Source organism: Argentina silus (genome assembly GCF_951799395.1).
Source record: "Argentina silus genome assembly, chromosome: 1".
NCBI classification, from domain to species: domain Eukaryota; kingdom Metazoa; phylum Chordata; class Actinopteri; order Argentiniformes; family Argentinidae; genus Argentina; species Argentina silus.
Window position 1 is genome coordinate 20,171,580 of NC_139655.1, and position 21,146 is coordinate 20,192,725.

A 21,146-nucleotide genomic window follows, 5' to 3' on the forward strand; every position below is an offset into this window, starting at 1 on the left:
AGGGAAACCACAGGACTTTGCACAGATTCCGACCTCTCCCCATTTGGTCATACACTGAAAACATGCATACTGTGGGAAAATATTGTGGGAGAGAATAATCTGTTAGACATGTAAACATAGGTCTGTCTCTCTAAAGAAATCCCACAAGTTTATGACAACTGTAAATGAAACGGCTGGAAGCAAACAGTAATTGGCGCATCGGAACTCTGCAACCGTCGCTCAAAATAAAAGGATTATTATATCAGGATTATTATATTATATCAATTTAACTGAGAAAAATATATTAGTCTAGTCAGACACTCCATGACTGTGTTACCTAAACAACATCATGTAACCATAACGCAGCAATCGACTATTTGCCATTGACACATCAAGCCATAAGGTAAAATTACGCGTCGGATGAAACAAATTGTCTCCGCTAAGGGTCCAAGAAAAAAAAGCAACTTATTTTACACGCTCAACCATATACCCCCGCAACCTGAATTATAGCCCTTTCGAGTGGGTCATGGGTGAAGCACCACAATTCATTTCCTTCACGCGGTACTGTTAAACATTTGGTTAATTATTAATTGAGTATATTAATACATTGCTCTTCTCGCTCTCATTTCAACAAATACTTCGTTGGCTAACCTTTACACCTAGCGATCAAGTTCAGTCCTGGTTACGTGCGCGTTTAGGGAAAGAAACTGGAGGGGGTGGAGAGAGAGCGCGAGACTGCAATATCATTTGTGAATCGCTCTCACAGTGCCGCAGATAGGGGCTGCAAACGCACGAGGCGCTTATGCAGGTGAGGAGCAGGCAAGCGCTTGGATAGAAAATGCGGGACAGACTGAGGATTCTCTCGTAGGAATTGTACCAACATTTTTCAATACCTTAATCGGAATTACAATATTTATTAATCGTCTGTGTTTTACCCATATATTATAGACGTTTTTGTGCTGGAGTTTTCGAGTTTTTTCTTCTCCTATTGGCCCGCAAATGAGAGAACTATAAACACGGTGCTGTTACAAGTGACTGGAGAAATCAGAGTGGTCGGATGCTGGGATAGGCGACTGGACAGATAATTTGCTGTTTACCCACCGCTTCAAGGTAAGACGACGTGGACAGCTCCGCGAAGTAGCCTATCCTATAGTATTATCACAAGTTCGGGACATTTGACATTTACGCGCATGTTAGAATATTCACATTCTTAATGACTGTTTGTCTTTCTGGACTATTTCCATTTTGCTTTTCTCAGACTGCGGGTTTTTATTTAAAGAAGGAAAGGACATTTAATGCTGTGGTGGAAAAGGGGGAGAAAATCGCCCGTACACTTGCTGATGTTCACTGCAGTTGAAGCTGAGTGGGAGGGCGTCCGGAGGATGAAGTCTCACGCATCCTGAAACGAAGAGTTGAAATAACCGAAAACGATCATTCATTTTACCAACAGAATTCAAGCAAGTAAACGACACTCTCATTCAATTTAAGGCTTCAGGATAAAGTGAATATTTTTTCCTGGAACAATGAGGACTACTGGCGCAGTGGACTATCTATGCTACTGTATGGTCATCATGCAGCTGGTGAATCAGCCCGCTGCCAAGCAAGTACTCCGATATCGCTTAGCTGAGGAGGGAACTGCCGATGTCAGGATAGGCAACGTAGCCGTAGACCTCTCAATCGTAGCCGTGTCTGGCGAGGTGACATTTACCCTCGAGTCCGGTTCAGATTTTTTCAAAATAGATAACATTACTGGCGAGCTGACCACCAATCAACGGCGGATAGACCGTGAAAAATTACAGCAGTGCCAAATGATATTTGATGAAAACGAGTGTTTCATAGATTTTGAAGTGTCAGTCATTGGACCAGCCCAGAGCTGGGTCGACCTGTTCGAGGGAAAAGTAATCATTTTAGACATAAATGACAACACCCCATCCTTTCCCTCTCCTGTGCTGACACTGTCAGTGGAGGAGAACAGACCTATTGGCACCCTGTATTTACTGCCCACGGCCACCGACAGAGATTTTGGCAGGAACGGAATAGAGAGATACGAGCTTATTCAGGACAGCGGCGAGAGCTCCAGGCGGCTGGGCTCTAGCTCCGCGGGGCGAGCGGACAGTGGAGATTACTCAGGCAAGAGGAGATTCGATGAAGGGGCGAGCAGGAGCAGCGTCTTTGAACTGCAAGTTGCTGACACAACTGACGGGGAGAAGCAGCCGCAGCTCATCATTAAAGGTGCATTGGACAGGGAGCAAAGGGACTCCTATGAGCTCACACTGCGGGTAAGGGATGGAGGCGACCCCCCGCGTTCCTCCCAGGCCATTCTGAGGGTGATGATCACTGATGTGAATGACAACAGCCCACGCTTTGAGAAGAGTGTGTATGAGGCTGACCTACCAGAGAATAGCTCCCCAGGTGCCCCCATCCTACAGTTAAAAGCAGCCGATGCTGATGTAGGGGTGAATGGCCAGATTGAATATGTCTTCGGAGCAGCCACAGAGTCAGTGAGGAGGTTGCTCAGGCTGGATGAGAGCACAGGGTGGCTGAGTGTTCTGCACCGCATCGACCGTGAGGAGGTTAGCCAGCTACGCTTTATGGTGATGGCACGGGACCGTGGTCAACCCCCCAAAATGGACAAGGCCACTGTGGTCCTCAACATCAAAGACGAGAATGACAACGTGCCCGCCATAGAGATACGCAAAATTGGACGCATCTTCCTGAAGGATGGGGTTGCTAATGTGGCAGAGGATGTAGTGGTAGACACGCCCATTGCCTTAGTTCAGGTGTCTGATCGTGACCAGGGAGAGAATGGCATAGTAACATGCACTGTTGTGGGTGATGTGCCCTTCCAGCTCAAACCAGCCAGCGAGATTGAGGGCGAGCAGAATAAAAAGAAATACTTCCTTCACACATCAGCGCCATTGGACTATGAGGCCACTCAGGAGTACAATGTGGTCATAGTGGCGGTGGATTCAGGAAGCCCCAGCCTGGCTAGTAATAACTCACTCATTGTAAAAGTGGGCGACACCAATGATAACCCCCCTATCTTTAGCCAGAGTGTAGTGGAGGTGTCATTTCCAGAAAACAACGCTCCTGGAGAGAGGGTGACCACTGTGGTGGCCATTGATGCAGATAGTGGCAAAAATGCAGAAATAGCCTACTCTCTGGACTCATCAGTAAATGGGATTTTTTCCATTGATGCAGACAGCGGTGACATTAGAGTAAACACAATTTTGGACAGAGAACAGATGGAGAGGTATGAGTTCAAAGTGATAGCCAAAGATAAGGGTATGCCCATACTACAAGGGTCTGCCACAGTGGTGGTGTTGGTAGCTGATAAGAACGACAATGAACCCAAGTTCATGCAGGATGTGTTCACCTTTTACGTGAAAGAGAACCTTCAGCCTAACAGCCCAGTTGGCATGGTGACCGTCATTGATGCTGACAAAGGGCAGAACGCTGAAATGAGCCTCTTCATCGAGGAAGAGGAGGAGATCTTTTCAATTGAGAACGACACAGGAACAATTTTCTCCACCATGTCTTTCGACCGAGAGCAGAAAACCACATATACATTCCGTGTGAAGGCCGTGGATGGAGGGGACCCGCCCAGGTCAGCCACCGCCACAGTGTCACTGTTTGTAATGGACGAAAACGATAACCCACCATCAGTCACCTTCCCCAGCAACAACTCATACACCCTCCTTGCCCCATCCAGCAACATTAGGACAGTGGTGAGGACAGTCATGGCCACCGACACAGACACTGGGATAAATGCTGAACTAAACTACAGCATTATTGGGGGCAACCCCTTCAAGCTGTTTGAGATAGATGGGGGCAGTGGGGTCATCTCACTTGTGGGGAAGCTGGAACAGAAACACTACGGCCTCCACAGGTTGGTGGTGCAGGTGAATGATAGTGGCCAGCCTTCCCAGAGCACCACCACCTTGGTCCATGTCTATGTCAATGAGACCCTCTCTAACGCCACCATTGTAAAGTCCCAAGTGGCCAAAAGCCTGGGCACGCCCCTAAACACAAACATCGCCGGCGACCCCAACTATGACCTGGGTAAGCAGCGGCTGAGCATCGTTATAGGGGTAGTGTCAGGCATCATGACTGTCATCCTCATTATCCTTATCGTGGTCATGGCCAGGTATTGCCGCCCCAAGAACAAGAATGGCTATGAGGCTGGGAAGAAGGACCATGAGGACTTCTTTACGCCCCAGCAGCATGATAAGGGTAAGAAGCCCAAAAAAGACAAGAAGAATAAGAAATCCAAACAGCCACTGTACAGCAGCATAGTGACCGTTGAGGCCTCCAAACCCAATGGCCAACGCTATGATGGTGTTAATGAGAAGCTGTCGGACAGCCCTGGGATGGGCCGATATCGGTCCGTTAACGGAGGGCCCGGGAGTCCGGACCTGGCCCGGCACTACAAGTCCAGCTCGCCACTTCCCACAGTCCAGCTTCACCCACAATCGCCCACGGCCGGAAAAAAGCACCAGGCGGTTCAGGACCTGCCCCCTGCCAACACCTTTGTTGGCACCGGAGATAACATTTCCCTTGGATCTGACCATTGCTCTGAATACAGCAGTCAAACCATCAACAAGTACAACAAACAGGTAAGAGACATTGACTTTTTTCCTATTTCAAATGTCCTTTGTTTCTCCCTCTTAGTGTTATCTACCGTAATTCTTTCTGACAGGTCTAGTCTCAGTAGTCATGTTGCTTTTATGGTGCTAATGTGTGTCAAGTTAGCTGTATTGATCTGTGTTGGTTTGGAGTGCCATTCACATGTAATATTGAAAAGGAGATGAGGACTTGCGTAGCCTAAATGAGGATATAATTTTTTAATCGGCTAAACGTATCCAGCTTTTACTCTTCAGTTGGGCTATTATTGTGAGGTTGTTTGTTTCGACAGGGATGTCACGATAGCTGACCTATACACATATGTGTTTGAGTGTTGTAGACAGCATATATAAGGGTCTGGTTTGCAGTTATTTTTTCACAGCAGAAACCGTGGCGGAGTAGCCAGGATTCTCCTTTGTGAGGTCAAGCTCTCCCCTGCCCTCATTGTAACAAGGCTACCTACTCTTCCTGTTAGAGGAAAACATGAGAGAAAGAAAAAAAGGGAGACATTGAAAATTAAGCACAGGAGTGGTCCTGTAAGGAATGCTAGCTGTGGTGTCATGTTTTACAGGGCTTATTCCGTTTGACTGGAAACATCTGGGCAGGAGGTCATATTTAACATTCCTGTGCACTTGTGCGTCTGTATCAATTCACTGACCCAGCAGTGAAATCAGGCTTGTTCATACTGCTATCTCTCTAGCTCCCTCTCCCAATCTCTCTTTCTCTCTCTGTTTCCCCCTGTCCTCTAATTTCTCACATGTATCCCTCTACCTCTCTCCCTCTCTCTCTCTCTCTCTCTCTCTCCCTCTCTCTGTCTCTGTCCCCTTTCTCTCGTACACTCTCCCTCTGGCTATCTCTACCTCTGTTTCTCTATTCCTCTCTCTCGCCTCTCCTCATCAACTCTGTTTGTGCCATCATTTGTAATGTAAAAATGCTTTTGTGGCTGCAGGCATGGCAGGGTATTCATATTCGAGGGAGTGTGTGAATTAATCAATTCATATCATTATTGTTCTCTTTTTTCTTTTTTTTTCTGGCAGACCCAAGTGGGGCGAAACAAGGTTAATACATTATGAAGTCAGTCTTTTTCATCTGCATTTGCCAGGAAAAGAACACTTACCCTATTGTTTCATGTGTTTTCTATGGCAGTCTTATGCATTATTGATCATTCTCTTACATGGTGTTAGCAGCAACTCCTCTTGCATTCCTGAGTGCTGTTCTCTCAGCACAAGACTGATTTCTCAGTGTTATTTTTGGTCACTATATCTCTCTCATCTTCTATTTCTTTTTGTTCTATTCCTACCATCTCCTTTTTACTTACTATCTCACTCTTTGGCTGCATCTGCCACTGCATCTTTTCCTCTCTCCAAAGCCTCCTACTCTCCTACCACATCACTCTCTCTCTCTCTCTCTCTCTCTCTCTCTCTTTCCTCTATCTCTAGCCACACCAATCCCTGCTTCGCTCTCCTCCAAATCATAGTTCTTTCATTTCAGGTCTCTTCCCCGCCTGCTTTTTCCTGCAGAGACTCTTTATTTTTTAATCTCCTCTTCCTCTCTCTGTATCCCTCCCCTCCTGCTAGTTCCTCTCTTTCCTAGCTCTCCTGGTCTCTTTTACTCTCTCGCTTTTCTCTCTCTGTCTCTAACAGCTTCTAATATGGTGTATTCAGCGGGTTGTTTCTCAGAGTGTGAGGAGTGCTGTTGCTTACGGATGTCTCATACATAATTAAAAGGGCACTCTATTCTGTGCTGTGCTGCAGTAGCATCATGTATTGTATGTCTCTGTGCTGCACTTATATAATTATTTATTTACTTTTATATGCACGCTGCAGTGGTTTTTATAGACTGTCCATTTGTTCATAGCCACAGACCAAACACAAGGGGTAGTGAGCATGGCAACAAGCTCTCCACCGTAATGTGCAGTTACCACTGCTTAAGCATGCAGAGCTCCATCACATTTGTGCAAATGTTCTTCCTGTGTATAATTTAACAGAGGGGTGCCCCCAACAGTTTATCATCAGCGTTGACTGTAGTCCCATGAAACTCATTAGGCACCATTCATATCCAACACTCTATTATATGTGTATTGTCAATTTCCTTTATATGCCTTTGTCTGGGTAGTCAAATGCTTACTGTTGATACTTTTCGTTGAGGTGAAAGAGTTAACGGTGGTCTTGCCTCGTGGGGATGCTAATTGCAGAGAATGGACCATTACTTATTTATTTACTTCCATTATGGCATTAACTAGTCATCTCCTTATTAGATCAGGGAGTGGTGGTCATGCTCTAGCTGTTTAGGTTACTTTTAGGTAATGGCCCCCTTGGTTAAACTCATGTTGAAGTGCATAAGGATTCATGTGCTGAGGTTTAAACTGGGCTTATTTTTCAGAAGTTATGTCTCTGTTGTTTCCATGGTTGTGCAACAACGGTAGTAGGATGGATTAAGGATAAGGTTTCATGTCTGTTATTGTAGAGAATTGTTCAGCAGCAATCCTAAATTGCAATCAAATTGATCACAGTGAATTTGGAGATTTACATGAAAAATGAATGAGATTTCATCCTATTATTGAATTTACATTTCAATCCAAATTACCTCACATTTGTTCAATTTGAGAGTAAATGGTAAGTGAGGTTGCAACGTATTGATGGGATTAGGGTTAAGATTTGTTACTTTCTCTTACTCTGACTCTCTACTCTCGTCATATATTTCTCTCTGTTACTCTCTCCCTATGTCTCTCTGTTACTCTCCCCCTATCTCTCTCTGTTACTCTCTCCCTATGTCTCTCTGTTACTCTCTCCCTATCTCTCTCTGTTACTCTCTCCCTATGTCTCTCTGTTACTCTCCCCCTATCTCTCTCTGTTACTCTCTCCCTATGTCTCTCTGTTACTCTCTCCCTATGTCTCTCTGTTACTCTCTCCCTATCTCTCTGTTACTCTCTCCCTATCTCTCTCTGTTACTCTCTCCCTATGTCTCTCTGTTACTCTCTCCCTATGTCTCTCTGTTACTCTCTCCCTATCTCTCTCTGTTACTCTCTCCCTATCTCTCTCTGTGGGGAGAAATAGAGACAGGCACAAGAGGGCCCTGTTAGCGATACACAGAATGGTCCCTACTGTTTCAGAGGGGAGTTGGGGGGAGCGGTGCGGCCCATTGACTGTGTACTCTGTGGTATCAGGTTCCGTCTCCTCCACCTCACCAACTAATCTCACAATAACCACACAGGCAGCCGGCTCAGGTAGGTAACCAGGCAACCAGCAGAGTTTAGCGGCAAGGCAAGCCTTCTTTTTTACCCATCAGACATTTAAGCAGTCATTAAGCCAGGGAAACGTAGAGGGAGAAGCCAGCATGTCACTGAGCAGCTGTCGAGCGTTAGAACAGGAGGGTGATTTACCTGACATTTCAGCCCCTCCTGAAACTCCACAGATTGGATTTTTTTTTTCTTGGTTCAGCAACAATGTTCTCAGTTATCATGTTTCCACAAATCCCTGTGTTAAATGTAAAAGTGTTTAGACTGACAATCGGTGTACTCACAAATATGCAATGCGTGTGTTTACCCAAAATGCTTGCAGCTGTCCGAATCATACAGAACTCCTACAGAACAGAAGCACTGCTTGACTATTGAATTAGTACAAACTATTAGCTCCTCTTTGGTTCATTATAACACTTGAAAGGATCATTCCTGTCCAGGTAGATCCTTGTCTAATCAATGAAGACGTTGTAGTCCTCTCCATCTGCAGCCCCTCAGGTATAGTCCAGTCCACTGGGTCATTAGAGGCTGCCTTGCCTCAGGCCAGGGTTGGTGCAGTGAGCATGACTGGACGTTACCCTCACCCTAGACCTCACCTCCCTTCCCCTGCACAGCTGTTCCTCCTGCCCCCTCTCCTCCTCTGACCTTTGCATTCCAGTTTAGCGCAGTAGTGGAGTGTCTGATTTACATAGGGCATCGTCCCGCCTTGCCACAGTATCTCAAACAAACAATATCACCATGCAAATAGGGGTCACCTGGACTGTGTTCACAGACGAAAACACGGGATGCGACAGGCCTTTCGCACTGCGAAGATCAGGGTACCAATATGGAAATCTGCCATTTGCCTGGAGCCTAATTTGTTTGAAGCAAAAACGATTGTAGCCACTAAAACACCTTTAAGATACCACAATTATTTTGTGGCCTGAAAACCTTTATTATTGCTGTCTGCTGACCCTGTACGTGGTAAGTAGTCTACATATTTGTATGGAAACCTCCCTAAACCCAGAATCATTCACTTTATAAACCTCTCTATGCTTCTATAACTAGTAATATCTATGGTATTCATCACTGTTTTTCCAGCCACAGCTCAGTTTGGTTCCCCAGTTGGCCATTCTGATTCTATCTCTGTGAAATAGTTGAGACAGTCTGTCACCAGTAGCACGCAATAAGGTAATTACTTGATAAGAGGTTCCATGGAGGTTTATCGTATTTGGTCAGGGTTCCTCCACTGACGTTGATACAGGGTCGGCTTGTGGCTGGAGAGTGCAACGTTATAATGCAAATTGTTGATTTGCTGTCGATTGTTGATAGACACTTAAGTATACAGTATCTTACAATTTGAATCCCATGAAGATCTTGCACATGGTGTAGTTATACTTTACAGATATTTTGGCATGGGGGGTTTGTAGAGCAATTCAATTCCCTATGAGGGTAGTTCACCTAGTTAAGGGGATAGTTCACTCAATTACAAAATCACATATTTGGTTCCTTACCCTGAAAGAATTGTATGGACAAACACAGACGTTAATCAACACTTTGGTATCTACACTAGCATGTTTGAAGGTTGTGGTGAAGATGGTGCCAACATAAGCTAATGACTACCTCTGTTAAGATAGCCTTGCGGTGGCATAAAGATTGGTGCCATCCTGGTGCCAACACAACAGCATAACAACTTGTAATGCCAAATCACACACCTACAGCAAGCTGATACTAATTGGGCTCACTGATCAGCTTGGTGGTTTATCACTCATTTGCTACAATTTATCTCAGATGGCTTAATTTACTTCATGGCATCACAGCCATGTTGTGTTCTACAGTGAGGAGAGAGTGAGAGAAGACATTGTGAAACTGTGTAATATGACTGGCCTATTTCAATACACTAGGGAATGGCTAATCTAAGGATTAGAGTTGCCTGACTGTCAGGCATCAGAGAGAGAGAGAGAGAGAGAGAGAGAGAGAGAAACAAAAAGAAAGAGAAAGAGAGCTGTGGATGACACTGCACAATATGATATGATATGATGATACATGAGTGGCATTCCATTACTTCCTGTACTTAATGGCTGAAAGACATGCTGACTCTACAGTATTTGACCTGCAAAATGTTGTGAAGATGTAGAATTCCCCATTTTATGTCTGGCTTTTCAATGCAGTGCTGAAGGAGACCTTGAGACTCTCTCTCTTTCACTCATCCTCTCCTTTCTTTTACTGTGTCTGTTTCCTTCTGTTTTCTCTCTTTCTCTTTCTCCTTTCTCTCCTAGTGTACATCTGTCAGTGAGGCTGTTGGCCCGGTATGAATGTAAATAGTCATGATTGAATCTGGAGCAGCCCGGAAGCATCCGTAACATTTGTCATGATAAGACGATGAAAGAGAGGAAGGAAATAAACGTCAGGTATTCGGCAGAATGTGGCTTGATTGCTTGCCGTGCCACTGATTGTAAGTGGCAGTGTCGACGACGCTCCCTTCTACAAAGCGCACTTTTCAATTTGATGACATCTTATATGGAATTTCATGTCCATGAGCCACATTAGATCTAGCCAGAAGAAGCAGATTTATATTTGCAGGTAAACCTTCCCTTTACCAATATCAATTCCCACACTTCACATTCGCCAGGGAAAGCATCTCTCGGGATGTTTTGTGTTCTGTTTGTGTCTGGGTCTTATAAATGCCTCATATGCGCCTCTTAATGTCACTAAGAGATGTTTGTATTTTCTAGAGTGGCGGTCCATTCAATATCCACTGTTGTAGCAATCCCAACAAACTCTGAACATCACTTACCATCACTGTAGTGTAACTCTGGGGAATAGCTCACTGTCAACATAGAGGGTCATAACAGGGATCATACATGGGTTTGTTGTCTCTGAGTGAATGGGCAACACAGTGGTATTGCTCTTCATGAAAATTGCACTTTATATGTCTTTCATTGACTATGATGATGCTAAGCTTTCTACAAAGGTCAGGGCATATTTATTTGCTTTTGATGCTTGTGTTTACAGTATGTGTGTGACAGTTTATATTACTACCTATGTGTTAACATAAATAAATTATATATACACTCACAGAACACTTTATTAGGAACACCTGTACACCTTCTCATGGTGGAGGTGGTGTGATGGTGTGGGGAATGTATTCTTGGCACACTTTGGGCCTGTTAATACCAATCAATCATCGCTTGAATGCCACAGCCTATTTGAGTATTGTTGCTGACCATGTGCATCCCTTCATGGCCACAATTCTTCTAATGGCTACTTCCTGCATGATAATGCACCATGTCACAAAGCAAAAGTCGTCTCAAACTGGTTTCATGAACATGACAATGAGTTCAGTGTTCTTAAATGGCCTTCCCAGTCACCGGATCTGAATCCAATAGAACATCTTTGCGATGTGGTAGAACGGGAGATTCACAGCTTGAAAGTGCACCTGAAAAATCTGCAGGATCTGCAGCAATCATGTCATCATGGACCAGAATCTCTAAGGAATGTTTCCAACATCTTGTGGAATCAATGCCACAAAGAATTGAGGCTGTTTTGAGAGCAAAGGGAGGCCCTACCCAGTATTAGTATAGTGTTCCTAATAAAGTGTTTGGTGAGTGTATATGCTTATGTTTATGTGTATATAGTATTTGATTGTGTGAGTGATATGTATATATGTATGTTTATCACACATTGTGTGTGTGTGTGTGTGTGTGTGTGTGTGTTTGTGTGTGTGTGTGTTTCTGTGCAAGGGATGCATGGCTAGATGAATAACCCCCTGTCGTCGGTGCTCACATAGGTGCCAGGGTGTCAAGGGAACTGGCAATTGGTCCATTGCCTTAGACTAGGGCGATTTAAATCAACTCACCAGCGATGTTGTCACACTTTCATGAAAATGAGGAAAAGAGCCATAAAAGGCTGACACTCCATACTTTACCCATGGTGTCACCCATCGCCATCGCCGTCCAATCCAATCACTCGTTAGTGAGATTTTAACTTGTTCATGAAGAGCAGATAGCCAGGAAAAAAAGAGTGCTTGACTGACACGTTATTTAGAAGACAGACAGAAAAAGGTGAGACTGGCTGAAGTTTGCAGTTGAGCTGATGATTGTGTGTGTGTCAGGCGCTGACAGGGAAAAAGTTGATAAGTTCAACTCTGTAATCCAGACGGTCTAATAGATACAACCTTCACCTCAGGTTCAGAGTCAGATTGATTTCTTGAGGTCCTGACACACAGCAGACAGACAGACAGACAGGCAGACAGACAGACAGACAGACACACACACACACACACAGAGACCTACAGTACCCACAAACAGGCTGTTCTTTTGGCACCAATTTTGTATCGAAAGGCTGTTAAAATATTAAAATATGTGATATCTTGCGACTGCATAAGTAGGATTAAGAATCAGCCAAGATAAATATTGCATTCTAAACCCTAGCATATTTGTCCAAAGGTTAGCATTTTATTAACAGGCACATTTATTCATATGCTCTAACCCCCTGTCTCAGGGTATAATGCACCCGTCTTGACTTGGGAGTAGAAAAGAGGACAACTTCAGCGGCACTATTAGCCCTGCTTTGGCACAGCCCCCAAAGTGTGGCCCTAAATGAGATTATCTGTGTATGAAACAGGAGGTAGAGCATTCACCAGCCATCCATCAAGCACTGGGGTAGCTGTGTGTGTGTGTGTGTGTGTGTGTGTGTGTGTGTGTGTGTGTGTGTGTGTGTGTGTGTGTGTGTGTGTGTGTGTGTGTGTGTGTGTGTGTGTGTGTGTGTGTGTGTGTGTGTGTGTGTGTGTTGCTCCTGTGCAGGCTCGAGAGGAGAGCAACAGGGGTCTCCACAGTTCAGCCTCTCCATCATTCAACGCACCAGGCACAAACACAGCGACATGCCTGAAAGGGTTTCAATATCCTGTGAGTGTGTGTAAGAGAGTGTGTGTGCCTTTCAGTGTGTGCGTGTGCATGTGTGTGTGTGCCTTTTAGTGAGTGCGTGCGTGCGTGAGTGTGTGTGTGAGTGCGCATGGGTGTGTGCATGTATATCCCTGTCATGTCTCAAACACAAACATTCTTTTAGATCCACAAAAAATGAAAACCCGAGCAATATGTGCTGCAGCAAAAGTGTTCATTAGCTAGTGAGGGGCAGGAGAAGCCCTGTATCGATGAGGCTTTACCTGGAAGAGAGCAGGCTATTAGCCAGGCCCGATAAATCTTGTCAAACTCTGGAGTAGTCTGCTGCTTGCTGAAGAATGAAGGTCAATGGGCGGCGGGAGTTTATGAGCGGCCTCTCTAGCTGGTATCAAATCAGCTGAATTATGAAGTCCCACAAGCCTTCTCAGGAATGCTAATTTTCTTTTTCCCTGCTCTCTCTCGTCGTGTCCCCTCCATTCTTTCTGTCTCATCTCCTCTTTCCCTCGTTCTCTGTTCTTTCCCTCTTTCTCTCTTCCTCTCTCTCCATCCCTCTCTCTCCAGTAGCGTTCTGGTCATATCATTAGTGAAATTACACGGTGATTGAGAGGGTTTTGCCGCAGCTCCACCCGTTTCATAACATTATTCAACTGGAAAGGTCTGTGTGTATGTTAGCAGAGTAGTCAGTTTAGTCTACGCGAGGAGGTCTTCCTCCACTCGTCCAAGGTCTCTATGTTGTAAATGACAATATATACATTAGTGGATTTTGACTATAATGTTTATATTAGGGAGACAAATTCCTGTACAGATTGAGGTTCATGCCATTTGATAGCATTTGTCTATTGATTTGTGGTGCCTTTTAGTAACATGCACCATTTTTCCTCTTCCTCTGTCCTGTATCTTTCAAATATGACAAAAGGAGGGGGTTGGGGATTGGAATATATTCTCCCCCTCTCTCCATCCTCCCCTCACAAAAAATGTCTCCAATAATAACTACACACTGTCAATCAGACTTGACCGTAGATTGCAGAAAGGCAGCCATGTTCTACTCTAGCCAGTGTACAAACTAATAATCCCACAAGTTTGAATGAAAACAGGTCTGAGTGCAACCATTTTCATCCTAATCGGGTTATGGAGGGAAAGAATGGAGGTTCTGCTGTGATGTGGTGTGGTGTGTGGGGGGGTAATCAAGGCCTATAGACTGGTGTTTGCTACGGTCCATTTACCCTGGGCGGGTCCACTGCAACACTTGGGACACAATAGCCAATTGAAATTACAGAGAGGATTCAATGGTGAGAATGCCTTCAGGGGAGGCAAACAGCTAGCTCACAGAGGCGGGGAAATGGGAATGTTGTTGCTGTTAGCTTCTGGCTTGATGAGGTCTGGGATTGGGGGAAACGAAAGGATATCAATCAAATTGACACATTCGTGGGCGACTCTGTGATTAGAATAATGGAAGAACAACCATGCCCAGTTGACCATACTCGTATCTTCTTAGTTTACTTTGCTTCACCTTGCCTTTACTCCATTATTGCCTTTCCCTCCTAATTACCATGTGTAATGTGATACATAACATTAAATCTCTCTATTATGAGAGAGTTAATAACAGATGTCCTTCTGAATGAGGTGACGTGCTGGGAACATAAGTATGTAAAATAGTCTGTCGTGCAGTGGCAGCTTTTATAACTGCTGTGTGTGGGAGCTCATGGTTTTGACGAGGCTCTAAGTGTCAGTATGGGTGACATTCACAAGTGTGTCACAGCATTCCCTCACTGGACTACGGAGGAGACAGTTACTCACTGTTTAATCATCATCACTATTCTGTCCATGCTCCTGATATATTTGAGAAGCGAAGATTACCTTCCCCTGTGAAGCCAATCCACAATTCATTTGAAGTTGCTGTGCATCTGTTTAATGTGTGTTTCCATCCACCACCCCCACCCCATGAGCCCCCCACACACATTTGAAACATTTACATCCATTTGTTCATGTGTGTCTACTCTATATTATTAAAACCTTTAAAAACGTTATTTTTTTTCGCTTTTCAGCCAGCTTTCTCAGTGAATTGAGGACATGTCATCGAGTTGGCGACCGTGTAGTTTATTTTTAAAACGGCAGCGTTATCGGCGACGACATGATTCTGTATGAATGATAAGTCATATCAGGGCCCTTCCCTCTGCTAAAGCCTGGTGACTGTGTTTGCTCTGGAATCCTTGGGGGCTATAACCACGGCCATGTTACTATGGTAATCCCCCCCCCCCCTCCATTCGCATACCCCCCCCCCCCATTTTTTACTCTGTTAATTCAGAGGCATTGCTGTCAGTGCCGAGCCAAGGCGCAAGATTCTCCCAAAGTTGCCATGATGTTAACAGTGCTGGCGAGGGTGGGTTTGGATGAGTTGTTTAGATAGGGCCACCTGGCCAGGGAGTGGGCTTCAAAGGCAAGGCCCGTGAACAATAAATTGGCGTGTGTCTCCCTATCTCCCCACTTATCTTTTCTCTGTGTTGTCTCTTTTGGAATGCTGGTGATTTGTGTTCCCCTCTTTGAGTTCCCTCGATTCATGAGATTGAATTAGCCGGTGAGAGAACATCACAGTGGCTTCACAGTGCCTTCTCCCATAACCAGTCTGGCTATTGTAGTGAGGGCCAGCATTGTTGTTCACTTCATGTTAGCATCAGTTGCTAGTTGACCATTTCCCCCCCCCCTGTCTCAAATTCTTGAAACCTTTCATATTGGATGGGGCTTTTGAAGAACAATATGCTCATAATGTCTCATGGGCCAGCCCTTGGAGAATGAGTTTGATGTGGCTAAACAAGTGAATTCCGGGATGTTCAAAACTCATCCACTCTTTCTTTATGAGACACTCAACAAGGTCAAGAGCATCACGGCTGACATGTGGACATAAGAATCCAGTGTCAAAGTTCCAGACCATGCACATCAGATCCTTTCAACCATTCCTCTCTATGACTTAGAGGAGCTTGATGTTAAACAAAATTAAAAGAAAAATGTATGAAAAATGAAAGATAGAAAAGCCAGTGTACACTGAATATGTGTTAGATATGGACCAGGTGCTGTGTATGTGTGTGTGTGTGTGTGTGTGTGTGTGTGTGTGTGTGTGCGCGTGCCTCCTGGTCTGTGCTGGTAAGCACCCAAGACACAGTCCATCAGTCTGATGTGTATGACTGGAGTTGAAATGACAGGAATGAACACAGAAAGATTAGCAAGGGTTTCTGTTTATGTGTGCATGTGCGTGCGGGAGTGTGTGCTGGCATGCATGTGTCTCCCTTAATGCTACAGTGAAAGAAAGGCCTTCAAAAACACTTGTCGTGTGGGCATTTTTGTTTTACTCTGCCTTTTTTTAAAGATGAAATCATCTGAGCCTTTCTTTAACATATATTCTTCTCCCCTGTCCCTCAGTAGTGTGTTCCAGGGTGAGGCTGTCACCACTGCTGCTGCAGGTGGACACTATGTGATTACTAGCCTCAGCACAGTCTCTAGGCCTGCTGGCTGAGATGTAGAAGCTGAAAATGAACACTCGGGGCAGGGATTGAGAGAAAGTGTGTGTGTGTGTGTGTGCGTTTGTGTGTATGTGTGTCTGTGTGTGTGTGTGTGTGTGTGCGTGCATGCGTGTGCGTGTGTGTGTGTGTGTGCGAGGAGACGGTCCTGAGGCTTTGTCCGTACTCGGTCCCATCGCACTCAGCACTGACGGAATTTAAAACGCCTGCAGTCGCCAGAACTGTTTTCATAGCTTTAGTGAGTAATGCCTCAACCCAGAACAGACAGAGACTTAGGCAGAGTTCTTTTTGTATTAACATTGAGAAGGTGTAAAAGAGTGGAGGATTTTCAGGCGACAGCAGAAAAGATCATATTCCCATACACCCCTACTCATACAGTGTGTGTTTCCGTTAATTTGTAACAGCTTTTTCCTATTTGTGTTTGTTAGTGTTGAACAGCCGCTGACATACAGTACATTACAAAATGGCTTGCCTGAGTTATTAGCTATGTTTGCATGGACTGTGACCCCAGAGCACCCCATAACGGGACAAATGGGTGACACGTCTACACATGTTTACTGTGCATTCTTACAATCACAACACAACACAACACAACAACAACAACAACCCAGGCCTTTTTTTTACACAAGGCAGGCAGATTTACAAAAGGGAGTGACAGGTTTGAAAAATTGTTGAACACAGCTGGCTGGCTCCTTGGGTCTCTGAATACCTTTGGAATAGTGTGCGAATGCAGAGGAGTGAGAATGAAAAATAGCTGTGTGATTCTGCCATGTTGGTTCTGTCAAGAATGCTTTCTCTCCCTCCTGCTCTCTCCTGCGCTCTCTCTCTCTCTCTCTCTCTCTCCTTCTCTCTCTCCCCCTCATAGCGTGCACTCTGTCTTACTCTCTCTAGCCCCCCCCCCCCCCCCCCCCCTTACCCTATTTTTGAGTTTGTAGGGGGTTATTTAAAGCTTAAAACCATAATGCAGGCTTTAGGTGTGTTTGCTTTTGTTACTTTCCATAATGGTGGATTGACTGACACATGGGGCAGTGATGCATGTGCAGCCACTGCATGGCAGCTGTTTGTTTGATGTGGCTGTGTGTGGATCAGTGTAGGTGCGGCCTCTACATCCCACTGGCTAGCTATGTAGCGTAGCTGCCACTTAGAGGGGAAGTTAGGAGACATTCCGGGGGTACCTCTCAGGGAATTCCCTCCCTTCACCTAAGAAAACACTGGGACCCCACACTGGGACTGGAGGGCCAAGGTGATAATCTCTTTAACTAGAGCAAGACCACACTCGCACCTTTCTCCAAAGCCTTTGAAAGGGGTGTGTGAGTGTGAGTATGAACACACAGCATGGTGTGAAGCTTGTGAGAACTATACACTATTCCCCCTTTCACAATATTTTTCCATATTAGGATTTTCCACTTCTCTCCTCTCCTCTCCTCTCCTCTCCTCTCCTCTCCTCTCCTCTCCTCTCCTCTCCTCTCCTCTCCTCTCCTCTCCTCTCCTCTTCTCTTCACTCCTCTCCTCTCCTCTCCTCTCCTCTCCTCTCCTCTCCTCTCTTGCCTCAGTAAAAGTTGTGTCTTGTACTGATGACAGTAAACCTGCTAACAGTCTCCGTTGCCTTCAGCGCCTCCTCTTTGTGACTATATCTGTCATTAGTGAGTGTAGACTCTGGTACAACTCTGTGGTCTTTTACACAGAAGCCCTAATTAATGCCCAGGAAGAGCCAGAGAAGTGTTTAAACATTGTTTCTGTATATTAAATGAGGGGGGGGCAGGGGGGCGGGGACCAGCACTAGAGGCAATTTCCAATCATACATTTTTAATGTTTATTCCACTGTTCCTTAATTAAATCCATGCATCAGAATATACTTATGAGCCATATCAGAGGTTCAGAAAATAAATTAATAATACATAATTTCCCACGGAGAGTCCTAGGGACGAGTAGATGCAAAGGGATTTTAATAGATTTTTTTAAGTAATGCTTATAACTCTAGGAGTGAATTTTTAGTGGAATTATATAACTACCCCCTGGTTTTTCAGACTTTGGTAGAAGAGTTGGGGTGGAACTGTGTGTGTGTGTGTGTGTGTGTGTGGAGGAGGGCGGGAGGGGGTTGCCCATTTCACTAATAGATCTTAAACATAGATTAATGAAATAGACCTCTACCTCTCTCACACACACACACACACACACACACACACACACACACACACACACACACACACACACACACACACACTGTCATACTCGCCAGCTGCACAAATCAATTAGTGGAAGGTGAGGAACCACGAGATGAGGGTCATGTTTGCCACTCTATCCCAAAACGAGATACTTCCTCTGAGACTCGGCATGGCTCTAAATTCAGCAGCTCTGGGGTCATTTTTCAGCACAGGCGGAATGACTTCCGTGCTCCCACGTTTCTATCTATAGGCCTGGATATGTATATATGTACGTTTCAATTTGATGGGGCCAATTCCCTTCAGTATTACCCACAGCACAGGGGTAGATGGTGGATAAGCTACGGATATGATGACGGTCTCCTTGAACATGCTTTCCTCAGTGCTGTGGTCGTGAGTGAGGACCCCCACAGCCTCAGATCTATACTCAACTGTCCTTGCACTGATAACATGACATAGGATACTACATATACATACTTGTAGGCATTATGTGGATGCATATTATACAGCACTAATCAGCAGCACTTACGAGGCACAGATCAAAGAACTGCTTTTAAAGGACTCACATCTTTGGAGGAGATGAAAGACTAAAACATTACAACATACATTCATTTCTTCTTTTACATTCTCCTTCAAGAGTAATGTAATGTAAGGAGCTGCCCTTGATATTGCTAGTCTGTTTTTACGGGTCCTCGTAATGAGGAGGGTATTGCTCATGGATTTCCTATAATGAGGAAAAGGCACTGACAACGGACCTTCCTCCCATAGCCCAGTGGGTAATAGATGAGGGGAGATCAATGAAGGGTAAACACCAGACCTTCATATTTGACCGTAATTCAAACAAGCCTCCTCTAATGGGAGTGTTTATGAGGAGCACCTGGCTCTCCCCGGTCTCCTGGCTCTCCCATATTTGTCTAGACGTCCGTCTCCATCGGTGACAGGTCCCAGGCCTCAGAGTCAACAACGGAAAAATGTGACTGAGAGTTGAATTTGAATAGAATGAGAAATTCAATCATATTCTCTGTTTTCAAAACCATGTTTCAAAACCAAACACATTCCACTCCCTACTCCCCCCATCCTTTGCTCCTCTCTCTGATCCTGCATGGAGATTGAGTGTTGGCCATAATTTTCTGTTTCAATTTTTTCATGGCAATGTTTCTTTTCTTTTCTAACACCCTCTCGTACGTAGCTGCAACCGTGCCAGGTGTGTCAGCATGGGCTTGATGCAAATCTGCGGAACACAGACCCATGGCGCCTGTGTTCTAAGGTGTTTACAATAACTACCTTTTTTAATTTATTTTTTTATTATTTCTCATGAAATCCCAGGCTGCTTACTATACCAAGAGACCTCCAGAGAGGGCTGGTTTGACTTTGTCTTTTTTCAGCCTCTTGTGATATTCCTGGCCAGTTGCTGTACCAAGAGCCTGTCAGAGAGAAAACATTTTTCTTTTCTTCTTTTTCTCCTCTTTTTTTTTCTGGTTAGAAACCAGTTTAAACAAACAGTGAGCCGTGCCAAAACATTTCCAGGCGGACCAGATGTCTGGGCTCAGAGTGGGTTTGACAAAGCTTATTTATCGCTTTTACGGTGGGAAGAAGTGTGAGGGAATGAGGGAACGAGGAAGAGAAGGAGGGTTGGCAGGCAGGTAGTGCATACGACGATGATGAGAAAGATACCAAGCCCACGCTGGAGAGGTAGAGAGATAAACATGTGATGGTACACCTTGAGGCGCTACAGTTTTCGTCCATGTTTCAGTACCAGTGTACAGTAGTAAACATCAGCAACGGCAAAGAGCTTGACCACCCGCAACCACCTCTACAGTGAGAGGTGGATGAAAGCAGGAAGACAACAGGCTTTCACCACCAGAACACACATGGGGGATTCCCACTACAATGGCATGCAAAAAGGCAATGTACTAACATCAACAACTGTTACAATCTCATATAGGGTATATTGTGTTGGCATGCATCTGTGTGTGTGTGTGTGTGTGTGTGTGTGTGTGTGTGTGTGTGTGTGTGTGTGTGTGTGTGAAGCCTCCTTCCTCTGAAAGGTCAGAAGAGGTTGAATTGACAGAGACATGTGAGTCACAGAATGACAACTAAAAAAACAAAAAAAACATTCAATACGGCAATGGGGAAATAAATTCTCTTTCAGTTTGGAGCTGACACTCACCACATGTAATCAGGTTGTCCATGACGTCTTACCCCAAGGGAGAGACAGAGGAAGAGAATCAACAACAAAAACAAATATTTCAAGTCTTTTGATAGTCCTCTCATGATTACTAATTACAGACTCAAACAAGCTCCTTGTTAAAACAAGTACAAATACCAAATAATATCATTAAATACAAAATATAATTACAGTTATTGTAATAAAGTAGAACAAACACACATCTCAATCCCTCTAGGGACATGGGGGAGAGATGGAATGTTAATGAGTGCTCTTTATTTAAAATAAACACAAAGTTATACGGGTACGGTGCAAAAATAGTACCATCGAAATGAAGTGTGAAAAAGCCAAAATATTGTTGTAGGTTTACTGAGGTCTCAGCTCTATTATTTGGCAAGTGTGTGTGTGTGTGTGTGTGTGTGTGTGTGTGTGTGTATGTGTATGTGTATGTGTGTGTGTGTGTCTGTGTCTGTGTCTGTGTGTGTGTTTTGAGAGACAGATCCATGCTGTTATGCTGCAAGGGGAAAGAGAGAAAGGATGCTTTCATGTTGGAGACTGAAGGTATGGTGGTTGCTGACTGCACTA

General features: G+C 44.7%; 1 protein-coding gene across 1 annotated transcript in view; it reads left to right on the plus strand.

Annotated features, from left to right (window-relative positions):
- Nucleotides 1–1,487: 1,487 nt before the first annotated feature.
- pcdh7b (protocadherin 7b) overlaps nt 1,488–21,146 on the plus strand; it is a gene marked incomplete at its 3' end in the record, with an annotated part of 96,291 nt that continues 76,632 nt past the window's right edge. Inside the window, 1 exon segment of the mRNA XM_083669036.1 lies at nt 1,488–4,595. Within this exon segment, the coding sequence (XP_083525162.1) occupies nt 1,503–4,595 (3,093 nt within the window). The 5' untranslated portion in view covers nt 1,488–1,502.